General features: G+C 35.7%; 1 protein-coding gene across 1 annotated transcript; it reads right to left on the reverse strand.

The window, feature by feature from the left end:
* Window positions 1-405: 405 nt before the first annotated feature.
* On the reverse strand, window positions 406-7,601 carry LOC148870107 (chalcone--flavanone isomerase 2-like). The gene is made up of 8 exons (XM_088967657.1): window positions 7,249-7,601; window positions 6,900-7,058; window positions 3,110-3,333; window positions 2,780-3,007; window positions 2,510-2,582; window positions 2,231-2,389; window positions 822-1,045; window positions 406-686 (listed from the first exon to the last, which is right to left on the reverse strand). Exons 1-8 carry the CDS (start codon window positions 7,352-7,354, stop codon window positions 519-521), a joined length of 1,341 nt encoding a protein of 446 aa, XP_088823783.1. The 5' UTR covers window positions 7,355-7,601; the 3' UTR covers window positions 406-518.
* Window positions 7,602-15,705: the final 8,104 nt, after the last annotated feature.

A 15,705-nucleotide genomic window follows, 5' to 3' on the forward strand; every position in this document is an offset into this window, starting at 1 on the left:
TCTGAAGCAGTGTAAGATGCTCACTCAAGACTCGGGTAGGATTTAAAATTTTGCAACGTATTGGCCTACATGTTGTATCGGTAGATCACCTATATGCCAAATAATATGACCTTTGGGTTTTGACTCATTTTAGGGGGTGGGTAAGGCATTAGGGGGGTGGGCAGGCCTAATGCCTACCCCCTAACTTATTTTTGAAAAAAAAAAAAAAGGATACGCAAGGTATAATACCGATACACCCCTTCAAGGATATTGGGATGTACCGATACTTTAAACCTTGGACTCGGGCCAATCCGAATTGCACCCCTGGAGAAAGAGCTCAATCCAGATCCAGTGAAAACCACACAATATAGTGATACTTGACATTCTTGACAGTAATTGCATGAGCCACATAGTTGGCCTCCCACCTGACAACCAAACCGGGTTATTTTAGTTTTAAATAAGAAATTATTGGCATACAATCATAGTTCTCTCTCTCTCTCTGCATTTGTCTATTCCATTTTAGCTCAAGTTCCTCTGCATCAAAATTTCTCCAATAATTTAGATACCCGCTCAGCCAAATTCCGCTTGGCCTCAGGAGAGACACCATGTTTGCCAATGATAGACTCTAACACTGCTTCGGAAAGTGGTCTATTCTCTATCACCGCATTCCCTACTTCAGGTATGGACCCATCTTTGGAAAATCCAATCTTTGGGATAATAAGAAGCAACAAACAAATAAACAAAATCAGGACCAATAAAATACAGAAAATGAAGTGTAAACTAAGACAGATATAAGAAGACCCTATAAAGAGGGAGACCGTGGAGGATTAAGTTTAACTAACCGTCAAGGATCCATGGGGTGTTTGCGTGAATAGGATGGAAGCACCAGGAGGAAAGGTTTCATCCTCAAAGACCTCAATGAACTTCTCCACTGCCTTGGCCTCTGATTCTGTGTAAATTCCCACAGATTTCCAATATGCCACGCAATTCTCAGTCACCTTCTCGGAGTATTGTTGACCCGTCAGTGGCTTGATCATCGTTACCTGTATGAATTTCTCAAAGGGACCTACAACCCATTGATATTAAATATTAACTGCAAGTTGATCGTTAAATTATATAAAGCTTGGTTCTATCTACAAGCTACTAATAAAAATATTATTACTGCCATTACTGATTCAATGCCAGTGCAGAATTGCATATTCTCAATTCAGAGGGAAATGACTTAAACCTTGGGTTCAGAATTATTCCAGACAAAGTCCAATCCAAAACTTTAACAATATCCTATAATTACTATAAACAAAGACTATGCAACATTCTAGCCTCGATCATTACATCATATGATCATCCAAATTAAGGTCCTTATCACAATTTCGTAGCCTACAGATGGATATCAAAAAAGAAAAATTGCACAGCTAGCATTTCTATTCATAGTTTTAGATCCTTCCCCCCACCCCACCCCACCCCACTTTTAGATTAAGATTAGGCAAAGTACCACCATGAGTGTACTTCCAAAATGCCAATGAAGAAGGCAAATATCAATTGACATTTGACAAGTTTTTGCATCCATAGATGCACAAGATCTCCATCAGAGGTGTATAGAGCAGATATGATCAGGTTTAGAGCAAAATGGAGCCCAAACCTAAGCTTATGTATAGCGGTCATAACAAACTCAACCAACCAGACATCAGGCCCAAGCTGACCCAACCTGAGGTGCTCATTTTCATTCAAGGTTCCAAGCATAAAATAGGTTGAGTTGGGTTTGGTTAGGTTGTTCGTGTTTCGCCATGTTAGGTTCGGTTTAGCTTAAAATACAAGGTCATAGGTGAAAAAGTTCATGTAAGTGATCTTAATTATACATACTTTACATTTCAAAAACAAAACTTTATATAAAGGTGCAGAACATTCTATTGAAAATCAAAAGCAATTAAAAAGTTTGATGGTCAAGTATTATCTTTTTGTGCTGTTTTTTTTTTTTTTAACTTTTTTATACAGACGAGTTAATTGATGAAAACCATTTATTGGTTGGTCCTGATCCTCTATACGCTAGACAAACGGCAGTTCAGAGGGAACGCATTACAAATCTTATGGTTACTATGATACTAGCCTATCTTGATTTCAGCCTACTTTGGTTCAGGTCCTCCACATGCCACCCAACATTTTAATGACAATCAAGATTATCCACAAAACCTTTTACAAATGGATAGTAGCTACTAGTTAGTTCCAGAAAGGATTTAATGAAGTTACAACTTACCTGTAATTATGTCCCTGAAGAATTCAACAGAATCCGTCAATTCATCAGCAGTCTTTCCCTTCCACTTAACAGCCAGTGATGGAACAGTGCTGTCTTCCAAGTACACCCCAATGGCCGTGAACTTGATGAACTGACCCTGTATTTCCAAACCCCTCGAACCTGAGCCAGACAATTCAAATTAAATAAAAACAAGCAAAACCAGATGGCATATAAGAAATAATATATTACCAAAATATCAATAGATGGAATAAATTGGAGGTTCCTAGAAGTGAAAAGCACCTGCACCACCGAGGAATAGGGTCTTGGTTGAACCAGGTGGTTTCACGGAGGGAGGGAAGCTGAAGCTCTCAACCTGTAAATTAGATACCGTTTTCTACTTAAATAATAGGCCTACTTGATGACTTCTTCTCACAATCTTTAAAAGAAAAAAGAACAACAAAATTCTGAGGAACCAACTTGGTTCTCGTACTAATAATAATCACAATGCTGTAATCAAAGACTAACAAAAAGTAGAAGGAAGCTCTCTATACTCTATCCACTCCACATTACCTCAACTTTCTCTACGATGAATTTATTCACCAGGTTTGTGTCCCCATCGACCTTCTCAGCGCCCACATCCTTCAATAAATCTGAAACCCGCTCAGCCAAACTCTGCTTCGCCTCAGGTGAAACACCATGTTTGCCAATGATCGATTCCAACACTGCTTCGGACAACGGTTTGTTCTCTATTACTGCATTCCCTTCTTCAGGTATGGACTCATCTTTGGAGAAACCGATCTTCAGGATAAGAAGAGAGAAAAAAAAATGAAGAAACGATATCAGCACTAAGTAGGTCTAAAAAGAAAAAGTTGATGAAGCCAGAAACAAGATGATACTGACCGTCAAGCTTCCGAAGGGTGATTGTGTGAATAGAATGGAAGCTCCAGGTGGAAAGGTTTCGTCTTTGAAGACCTCGATGAACTTCTCCACTGCATTGGACTCTGCGTCAGTGTACATTCCCACAGATTTCCAATATGCTACGCAATTCTCAGTCACCTTCTCGGAGTACTGATGACCCGTCAATGGCTTTATCATCGTCACCCGTATGAATTTCTCAAAGGGACCTACAACCCCACCGTATTTTTCAACAATTAATTAATGAAACAACTTTCTCAAATCTCAACCATAATTAAAGTAAGTCTACTCTACGACCTTCATTCGTTTTACACATCTGTCTAAAATATTCATCTTCTGACAAAATTCGATCCCTTTAAATGGGTGATTTGAAAATGCCCTGGATTACTGGATACCACATGCAAAGTGAAGCCTTGCACGATCATGGAAAATTCCCTGGATACTTATTAGTCACGGATCACCCAAGTTCCGACTAGGAGTGATCATTTTCAGCCCGGAAATTTCAGGTTTGGGCTTAGATATTTTTAAGCCCGATCTAAAGTTGGTTTTATCTGCATAAATTTAATTATTATATATTATTTCATATAATTTGTATATATTATTTATGTTAATTTGTGTATTATATATATAAATTCCATAATCTGTCACTTACAATATATATTTTATACCATATAAATGTATAAAATAAATTTTGTATGCATTTAATAATCTTATATAATATAAAATATTGTGCATATGTAGTATTTTATACTAAAATCACAAGCTCATATATAGCTCAGGCTTATGTTTCAAGCCAAGAAATTGGGCCGGGCCCAACTACAACCTTACCATTGGTGTAACGCCTGGCCTGTCCCATGACCACCCCTAGTTCCGACCTTTCTCCATAAGGAAATTTAGTGGGTTTGGACTGTCATGGGCGAACTGGATTCGCTATCAATAAAGCCATATGATTATGAGAATGAGCTGAAACTTGGTAAGAAAGAATTGTATATTTAAAAGTAAAATCAGATCTTAATTTTAACGCTGTGTCGGGTTGTGGAACTAATGATAATATGCGACATACCGGTCATAAAAATGCTTAGAGCATATATGAGACAAATTCAGATATGTTCTTAACAGTGCGCACCTCACAGCACATTTTATCAGTACATTGGTAACATCTCCCATGAATAAAAATTTATAATTATGGAGATGTTTTAAATGCATGACTGAAATGTGCTGTGAGCTCGGTGTGAGGCACACTTGTGAGAAGCAAATTCAATCTCATATGAGATATGTTTGAAATTTATAGCTATAGATCATGTTGGAAGCTGCATGGATGTTGTTGATGGGCAGGGGTGGATTTGAGCCGAGCCGAGTCGAATAGTACGAGTTTCGGCTCGGCTCGAGATTGTTCTACAATGCTCGAACTCGAGCTTGGTTCGAGCCAGAACCTTGATCGAGTTCGACTCGAGTAAAAAATTCATAAGTTCGAACTTGATTTTGAGAAAAAATGTTTTACAAAAATAAAAAATTATATATAAAAAAAAATTATTTGATATTTAAAAAATTAATAAGTATAATATTTTTATTTTATATATATATATATATATATATATATATATATATATATATATATATATATTCAAACTGAATCGCGAGCCTCACGAGCCGAGCTCTATTAGGCTCAAGTTTGGCTTATTTCATAATCGAGCTAGTGAATTGGGCTCGAAACCTAGCCGAGCTAAGCTTTTTACGAGCCAAGCTCAAGCACCTCATGAAAAGCTCGACTCGTTGCCACCCCTATTGATGGGGTTGTACGTGAAATGACAAAGAATTTAGCAAACTTCTCACATAACAATTCATCATCATCATTATCTAAGTCTTGTCCCAACTTGGCTACAAGAATCCTATTTCATCATATTGTCCTATACTTCTATTCACATCAACATTTATGATTAAAACTTTGGCAAAAGTTTAATTAGGGGAGTAAGTAGAGTGAATTCAAATCAAATCAAGCAAGATTTGAATTCAACTAGTTAATTATTTTAGATAATTATTAATTAGCGTAGGTACTGTATGCACATTTGCAAGTGCCAAGCTAGCCCAAACCAACCCCAAAAAGTTGGATTTAATTGGGTTTTCTTTTTTGTTGGGGTGGGTTGAAGTTCATATTAAGGTTAGGGTTGAGGCTTTGACCAACCTGACCCAACTTGAACCCGACTTAACTTCATATTTATACATATAAATATTATATAAACATGTATTTATATGCATGTACTCTTGCATATATTTATGTTATGCATATGCAACTGTGTCCACAAAATTATATATGTATGTATTTATGTATTATTTGTTGCTGCAAGTACTTTGTATTGTGTATGTATCACATAATCTATGTGTGTATATATTGTATGTTAAAAATTATACGTTTGAAGGCAGAATTTTTCTAAAACATGATAGCAATGTTATTTTAAGCATAATAATACTAAAATTTATGTAATAAAAAAAAAAAACTTAGGAAATTTATGGTCTAATCCCCCTCAGAAATTTTTATTTTCAAACCCCCACCTTTACTACACCACCACCTTGAATTTGAACTGTGCTGGATTCCTCTATTTCAACTCTACAAACCGATAAAAATTTATCAACTAGGCCGATTCAAAAATTGGGTTGGATTATGATAGGGTTGAAATTTAACAGATTGAGTTAGGGCTTGCAGGTTTCGATCCTGGTCTAAAACCTTACCGAATTCCAACCGAGGCACCGAGTCGGATAGCACCTTCAACTTGCAAACAGTGATCTGCTACTCGTACGGTTATATAAAACGGGTTATATAACAATTAACCAATAACGAGTGAATAATATCGTATTAACGTAGCACCGTAATACACAGCTGTGCGAGCAGAGCAGATAAAAAGTCAACATAAATAGTCTTTTATCTTTCAATGGCTTGGAAATATTCCGGATCTCCTACCCACAATAATTTTAGGGGTCCCATAAAAAACGCCTACCCACAAAACACTATTTTCAAATTTTACGCTGCGTTTGGAATCGTGTAAAAATACACTGATGAATCATAAAAAAGTGAAAAAGTGACCATTATACTTTGTAAAATGTGATGACAAAAAACCTTTACGTTTGATTAGGGTTTATATCAATTCCGATATAAAATTCCACTCTATTCAAACGTGAATAAATCTAAATCAGAATAAAGTTTTATGTCAATTTTCATTTACATTCCATTCAATCAAATACTACTCAAGGCTTCCAAACATAGTCTGAAAACATCTCCGGAGTGAATAATAATATGTTAAGAGGACGAGATATTCCCATGTATGTGGCTGCGATATTATGTAGGTAGGTGTGGCTAGGAAAATATAACTGGCCACCTGGCAAGACGTAAGGTTATTAAAACTAAATATAATTGACCCACGTCATTCCTGATGTCACGTTAGCTTAATGATGATATTTGGATACCAATATGATCTCACACCGTACATCTCACCATAAGATTTGAGCCCGCCATGTATGAGATGTGCGGTGCATGATCAAGTTGGAAGAGGGATTAGAACGTGTTTTGTTAGCAGGCGATCCGAACTCCTTTCGATTTCGGATTTCCCCCTCAGGCTGAGAGAGCGCGCCTCACACTAAATTTACAGCGATTTGATTTTATCACTGATGGGAAGATCCTAACTCCGCTCTGTGGGGTGTAAATCCGATTTCTCGATCGATCAAGGAGTAAAGAAAAACTCCCCACAAATAGGCAAACAGAAAAAGCACTTGGTTTATTTACCGGAGACAACATCCCTGAAGAAGTCAATAGAGTCTGTCAATTCCGAGGCAGTCTTGCCCTTCCACTTAACGGCGAGAGACGGAATAGCTATGTCTTCCAGGTAGATTCCGATGGCCGTAAACTTGATGAACTGCCCTTGTATCTCTAAACCCCTCGCACCTGCCCCCAGAAATAAAATCATTTTTATTAATTAAAAAAACAACGAAGTCTGCTGCGGTTGTTGCCATGCCGGAAAACAGAGAGGAGTCCTCTGTTCCTGCGCATTGACAGAAGGAAAGAACGAACAAGTAGCCTTGGAAGTATAAAATGTATATCACAGCTTATTAGAAAAGAAACAAAGTTAAAATACCTGCACCACCGAGGAATAGGGTCTTGGTTGAACCGGGTGGCTTTAGGGTTGGAGGGAAACTGAAGCTTTCGACCTGCAACCCTGAGACAAATGGAGCTGGAGCCATCTCTCTCTCTCTCTAAGTCACAGCTCCCACCGGAGGACGATATTTCACTCTCGGCCGGAATGAACTACTGATACAATCTCGACTTTATATATGGATGGAAGGAACAGCTCCCACCGGAGGACGATACTTCACTCTCGGCCGGAATCAACTACTGATGCAATCTCGACTTTATATATGGATGGAAGGAATTGGTGCAAGAAGAGAAAAGAAAACGGGCGCTGACTGCGAATGAAAATAGAACCTGCATTTCGCTATAATTACCATACTGCCATTATTTACAAGGGATGTAAATTGACTGGATCGTAAATTCGAATCCAATCCGACACGATTTGAATTTGAATCCCATCGCCCTGTATTTGTTTAGAATTACTTATTTTAACGGTAAGCTATTTTTTCAATAAGTGCTTATATTTATATAAATGATAGTTTTAGCCCTTTTCATTTCATATTTCTTCTTCCTTTTCTTTTCCAAAACTCCCAAAAATCTATTGTTCATCATCTTCCTCACGACACATAACCAGGTGGCAGTAAACTCATTCCGATCTCCACCTTCCACCATTCCATCCTCCTTGAACATTCGAATTCCCTTTTTCTTACATTTGGAGTTTGACTCCAGCCAGTACTTAATCAATCCATTTCACAGATAAAAATCATTTTTTTCCTTTCATCTCCTTTTCTCTTGATCAGAATTATTGCTTATATTAGTTTATTTTACTGATAATCGTTCGATATTTATTAAAATGACCATCTTCTGTTTTCATTTCAGAAATTTCTGTCTGCTTTATTTTATTTATTGCAGTCAGAGATCTAAACCTAAGTACGTATATAGGAAGGAATCACTGGTCCGATGAGCAAGTACACATCAGGATTGATGGGCGTTGATTTGGGAGTTTGTTTTGGGGCATTGGATTCCTACAGCCGTTTGGGAGTTTGATTCCCAGATATCTGAATCTGAGAATCTCCACCATTTTTTGGGAGTACGTCTAAGCACATATTTGGGAGTTTGTTTCCTACAGCCATTTTACATGTATTGTAAGAACCTCCACTGCTTTTTTATTCCTATACTGAGAACGGTGTTGGGTGTTGTCATATCTCCGTCGGTTGTATTATACACCCAATTCCGCCGGAAAAAAGTGGCAAGAATGGTTGTATTATACTGAGAATGTTGTTGGACCTGCAAGAACGGTTGTATTATACACCCAACTCCGTCAGTTAGCTTTTGCTCACCATAGAACGTCACCGGTGGACCTGTAACCAAATGTCGCCGCTGCCTATTGTTGTAGGGTTTCGAATGGAAGAAGAAGATGATAAACTCGAGAGGGGTAGTTTTGTCATTAAAGAAAAAAAAGGGACAGGTTTGTCCCATTCGAATGAAGAAGTACTTCTTCAAAAAGTGCTAAAAAAAAGCCACATCCATGTCACTTTTTTAAGTAATTTTTTTAATAATAAGTACTTCTTACCCTCTTTTTTACCAAACACCCATAAGTACTTAAAAACCATTTAATGTGTGATCCCATGTCTTAAAAGAAGTACTTGTTTAAATAAGTACTTCTTTTAAGTGTTCTCAAAGCCCGATCTTCGAAACGGATCCAATCTGACTTGCTTTTTATAAATTAATAAATTATTAAAAGAAAAATAAAATATACCAACTTAAATAAAGTAAAAACTAAAATACAAATATTTTTTAATTATTTTCATATATATATATATATATATATATATATATGTTTTTATAAAAAAATAAATAGTATATATATATGTATTATATATATTTATATTTATAAATATATAATATATATCGGATATATATATGCTTTTATAAAAAATAAATAGTATATATATATATATATGTATTATATATATTTATATTTATAAATATATAATATATATCGGATTGGATGGGAGGTGATCCAAATCTGATCGAATCCTATTATCCAATATAAAAATCCAAATAGGAAAACCTATACAAGGTTTGTAAAGATTTACCTACATTTCCTTTCTTTTCCCTACTTTTTTCCTTCAAACCAAACACAGCCTAAAAGAAAAAACAAAAAAGTATCTTATAGTTATATTAGTGGAATGGCCCATGCAATGCACTGGGTATTTGATATTGATGGTGATGTATGACTATACTTTTATATCTCAATCATAATAAAATTTCACATACTGTTCAAGTCCTAAGATAATTATATCAAACATAAAAAAGACTATCTTCACAAAAATGCCAAGATCTAAATTTTATAATATGCATATAATGTTGAATGCAAATGCATCAGATTGAAACATTAATGCACCAAGTAAATGATAAAATTACATTCAACCACATTATATAGAAATACAGTTGTAATCATCGTAGACTCTTAGTGGCCAAACACCCTTATAAGACCTGGACCTAACTGACAAACATGTCCAGGGCCCATGGAATGAAATTTCTATATTTTCATTTTTCCATAATTTATGGTTTTCTTCGTTTTTTGTTATTTTTCATCATTTTTTGTAATTTTTTTTGCATATTTCTTTGTTTTTCGCATTTTTTATAATTATTTTGTATTTTTTATTTTTCTTTAATCTATGTTATTTTATACATTTTATATCTTTATTTATATATTATGTATTTTTTATAGTTATATTTTTCTAGAATTTATGTATTATGTAAAAATTTAATGGGTTGGGCAGGTTGGGTTGGGTTATGGTAGGTTTGGGTTGAACCCAAAATGGGTCATTAGTGGATTGATGGGTCAGGTGGGTTGGGTTAAAGCTCAAAACAAACCTAAGTACCTCACCTACCCAACTTCTTTTTAGAAAATACAATTTTTTTTTTGCCAACTAGGGCTGTTCACGAGTCGGGTTGGGTCGGTTTATTGGTGTTTTTCCAACCGACCCGACCTGGTCAAATTACCTAAAGATGAAACTGAAACTGACCCTATACTAAGCAAAACCGACATGGTCGATTTCAACCAACCCCAAGCTTTAACACTCATAAAATTGAAAATCTTGCAGCTGCTCATTGAAAATAGCAGAACAGTTGGCATTGCCTATTTGTTGTAAAGGTTATAACTGCAGTTATGAGCCTTAGGGAATAGCGAGGCGAACCAAGAAAAGAATATCCAAAGAGAAAGAAGAATGAAATTTGGAAATTGGAAGAAGACTTATAATCTTGGAAAGAAATGACACTTATTTGTCATTGCCTATTTGGTGTAAAGGTCCTTAAAGAGTAGGGATCCGTTCTTTAAGTATTTCCAAAAAATGAAAGAAGCTAATATTTCTAAAGGAGTAAAGGTGTAGGGACTAGGGATCCCTTGCCTTGCAATGCTTGCCATTAATGCCAAACCTAAAGAGAAAACTAGAAAGAATAGATAAATAACTAGAAAGAATCAAAGAAGTAAAAAACTAAGTTAGTAACTATGTTGGTAGAATTAGTATGAAAAATCACGGTCTTTTAACCACACTAACTTAATCATTTTGTAATTTATGTTTTTTCTTCAATTTTTATGATTTTCTATATTTTTTTTTTGTAAATTTTCTCTCTATTTCTTTGTTTTTGTAATTTATATTATTTTCTTCATTTTATGTGTTTTTTTCATAATGATTTTGCAATGACATATATACAATGAGAAAAAATAGAAAGTTGAGGGTAAAGTTAAAAAGTAAAATTAGGGTGCTTTGACCAAACCAATTGCAACATTCTCATTTTTTAGTATGGTATAGAAATTTTTATGATTTTCTATATTTTTTATAATTTTTTTGTGTATTTCTTTTTTTTTTTGTAGTTTATATTGTTTTCTTCATTTTGAGGAGAAAAGGTGCATAGGATAAGAGTGACGCCATTTTTGCTTCCTCCTTCCTACTGTAAAGTAGGGAAAATGGATAAGATATACACTATGCAAAGAGGGGTTTAAATGAGAGAATTGGGATTTTAGAATTTGCCTTTAATTCATGTGTGAATGATGACATTTGGCCTTTTGCCTCCTGTGGTTTTGCTTATCAATGGTGGGGCCATTATTTGCATATCTAATGGCTAGCATCGGGATATAGGATGATCTCGATTCATTTATATTCAAATTTGAATCAAACATCCATCCAATTTATATAGAAGAGTCTAGATCTCCTGCCAACAAAATGCATTCCGAACCCCTATTGCCCTACCAAGTACAACCCCTACGGTATTATGTTGGTAGGGTGTCAGATTACCGGACTAGCCCGATGATCATCGAGAAAAAAACACCCTAAACGAATCAATATAATGAACCTAAGAGAATTTCCTTATCCAATACAACTTATTACGTTAATAGAGACAATTGAAAAAAAAAAAACAGTGAGAAAACCAATAAAAAATTTGTCATTTAATCATCTAAATGATTGTTCCATGATGAAAAGGGAAAGGTTGAAAAAATTCATTCCTCCCTTCAATTCAAATCCGTGGTTTGGGCAAACCATCTGATACTTGACATGCTTTGGCTCTAATCAATGAAGAGGTTCATCGAGAGAAGATTGGATTAGGCAAGCAGTAGGTTCCACAACAGTTATTATTATTTTATTAGTTTTATCCGATTACAAGTGTTAACCATTAATTAAATAAAATTTAAAAAATAAAAAACATAACAAAGGGTAAAAATGGAAAGCGAAAATCAAGCTTTAAAATAAAAAATATATATGATAAAAGATAAAAATGAAAGTGGAAGTTAGGCTTTTTGACAAAACATTGCCTCCATTCTCATTTTTATAAATGATATATAAAAATTATCTAATTACAAATGTTAACTGTTAATTAAATATAAATAAAAAATAAAAAATAAAAAGAAAAATCTAATAAAGAGTAAAAATAGAAAGTGAAAATCAAACTTTAAAACAAAAAACATGATAAAGGATAAAAATGAAAAGTGAAAAAACAGACTTTTTGACGAAACATTGCCCGTATCCCTATTTTTATAAATGGTACAGATACAAATCATTTAGATACAGGCCGGACCTCCGTTCAGGAAATTTTGTAATTTTGTTAATTAACCAACTACTGTGGTATAAACTACAGTCGGGATGGTAATTTTGTAATTCGGCCGTGATAGAATGGCAAAGTCAAACACAACAACGAAATAGGTAGGTAGAGACATAGTGGTGAGAGGTCTTCCACGTGCAAGATCGGTAAGTCATCTGTGAGACTGCGACCTAACTCAATAAATGGGAGGTAAACGTGGTGGATGAATGAGCTAATGCCCATCTAATTGGCGAATTAAGTTTCGTTTGCTTTTCGTTGGGAATTAAAACGTCTATTCCTATAGATTGTTTGGTTGAGACAGGAATGGGAATGAGAATTTGAATAAATAGGAATGAGATTTCATTTCTAAAGAAGGGGCAAAGAATAGTCATACCAACAGAATGGGAATGGGATTCTGATTCTACCCAACCAAATAGTTGGAATCAGAATTCCGATTCTGGACCCCTATTCCTGCGAACCATACGGGCCTTGGGATCTGCTACATGTACCGGAAATGTTCCAGATATACGCTGGAACATGCTGTGAGGTCAGTGTGAAGAGAGCTCTGTAAGGAGAAGATTTAGACTCCTAATTGGTATTAACTGAATGCTTTGATTGTACAGCCCGCTATGGAATGAATGGTAATGCATTAACAGAATCCAGATCTCCTACCCATGACAACTCTACCCACATCTACCCACATGAGATCGCAACCACATATGGAAAATATCTCACGCCCTTACATGGTGTTATGCATGAGGAGATGTTGCCAATGCATGGGGGTAGTGTTTTGTGGGTAGGTGTGGGCAAAGTTGTCATGGGTAAGAGATCCAGAGTCACATTAACACATCATTTTGAGATCAAATTGATGACCCACAGCACTTATCAGCCATGTATTGGAAACATCTCCCTATAATAAATACAAAAAATATTTCCAATGCACACTTAGTCGCTAAGGTGTAGATGTGGAGCAATTGGAAGCCAATGTGATCTTCCTCACGCCAGCCATAAAATACATTAAGGTTATATTTGGTTTAAAGGAAAAGGTAAGAAAAGGAAGAGAAACACAAATAAACTTATACAAGATTTATAAAGATTTTCTTACTTTTTCCTTCTAACCAAACACAACTTAAGTGAGTAAGTGAGACCCACAGTCAGAGGTTGAATGGTTATGGACTCTCTATATTTTATTACTAGTGCAGCGTTATTATTAGTTTGGTTCCACAGTGTATGAACAACAGTTATTGTGTTCAGCTAATCCTATGATGTCATCGCCCCCTCAACTCTGAAAGTAAGTTGCAATTATATTATTACAGTTACATACTTTGAAAATAAGTTGCCCTTACTCTTCAATACTTTGTTATTTATTGTTTGAATGTTTGTTTCCTTTCCATTAACAACTTTGATAATTGCCGCTACAGCATCATGTAGGTGTTTTGAGTTGAACGGTAGAAAATCTTTTTGGTTGGAGGCTACTTTGAGCTGAAACTTCCATAAAATGTTGACCATAGAAATCCAAGCAGAGCCATTTGATGAAACATCTGATTGAAGTTTCCTGCTCCATGGGGATGGGGCAAAATCTCAAAGACTTGGCTAAAGTGGCATCAACGTAGCCTTAAATCTTATTGTGAATGCAACAACACAAAATCGATCCCCACTAAACAGGAGTACAGGACTGGAGTATGACCGATGTGTTTGTGTTTCAAGATGAAGCGAGATTCCAATCCAAAACACTAAAAGTCAAAACATCAATACCACGAGCTTGGATCACCTACCCCCAAGCATCCAGTTCAAATCAGCCCCCCACAACGTCCGACAGTACATCTTTACCGTGTATTGGGGACATATCTCCTGATGATAATATCCTGAATGATGATGTCATCATCGGGAGATGTCTTCAATACATGGCTGGGATGTATTGTAGGACATTATGCGTGGATGATGTCATCCACGAGCTTTGAACACACTTGTTGTATCCTATTAGTAGAGATGTGGGAAGAATCTGTGGGTAGAAAATCCTAAGTGCCAAATTACTAATTGATACCCAGGATCTGCTCACAGAGCGTGTCTCACATTATCCTTAGAGTGCATCACAGTCATGCAATAGAAACATCTTCCCATTAATGATAATATCATATACAGGAGATATTCTCAATGCATGCCTGAGATACACTTTGAGATTGGTGTGAGGAGCAGATCGGATCTCATTGGTACTGTCATCGTGATGCATCATGTTATGTATGATCAGTTTTCAGTCATCAAAATGTTAACTGCCATGACAACCTTTAATAAGTTTAAGCAATGTTCAAACGTCAAAGTTTCGTATTGGTTTGTAAACCCACCCAAGTATCAAGATTTGGTTGATTTCAACTATATTTAACTTCAATAGATGATAGATAACAGATATGCATCTCTTATGGTAAATTATCATCCATTGAACAAATCTTGTACCTGTTTTTTGCTGAATTGAAAATATGGATACTTTAAACCTTGGGTTCTTTGGGTTTAAGTATTTTGTATTATTTTGTATGTATTTGTACTCCTTCCAAACTGAACCTTGGTAGTGTTTGGAACTGGTGGCATTTCTCTAATGCCATTTTTTAGTCATTTTTCAATGCTACATCAACGATTCAGCACATGGTTTTTAAAAACGAACCTGAAACAGAACCGGTTAGGGGATCAGTTTCCGGTTGAGCAGTTCAACTGTTCGGGTCGAATGGTTCGACCTGTGACATCATAAATAAATTAAAAATAATAAAAAATAGCATAAAATTAAATAAAAACAGAAAATATACAGAAAATAAAACTATCTAAATAAAAAAATAATACAATACAAAATACATAGAAAATATAAAAATAAAATACAGAAAATTCTAAAAAATACAAAAAAAATCAAAAAATACAAAAAATACAGGAAAAAAAACTCTAGAATGTTAAATCCTAAAATGCAAAAATCCTTGACCTAAAATCAAGATTCATAGGGATAGATTCCCCTGGCACCAAAATAAAAGGGGAGAAATAGGAGCATTCACTCTAGAATGTTAGATTGCTATGCAACCAACAACACAAGAAAAAAGCGGTCACTAAGCCGGCGATCTGCATTCACCCCCCTAAAAAGCTGCCGCCTTAGGTCAGGACCGCCGGCTCAGGTTAACATCACCACCCCCTCCAATGACTGGGCGAAGGCGATTCAAGTTGCTCTAAAGCCGCGGTCTATTGGAGCCGCTGGATTAGCCTTAATAAGGCGACGGTTTTGACTGCCGGCTTAGGTCCTACAAGACCACCGCCTGCCACCTTAGCTATTTTCAAACATCCCCACCATCCTTAGATAGCGGTTCAAACCGCCAGGTTAGATTTCATATGACCGTCGGCTCTTATC

This window comes from Nelumbo lutea, chromosome 2 (genome assembly GCF_056320005.1).
Source record: "Nelumbo lutea isolate HS-2025 chromosome 2, American lotus-T2T, whole genome shotgun sequence".
Taxonomy (NCBI): Eukaryota; Viridiplantae; Streptophyta; class Magnoliopsida; order Proteales; family Nelumbonaceae; genus Nelumbo; species Nelumbo lutea.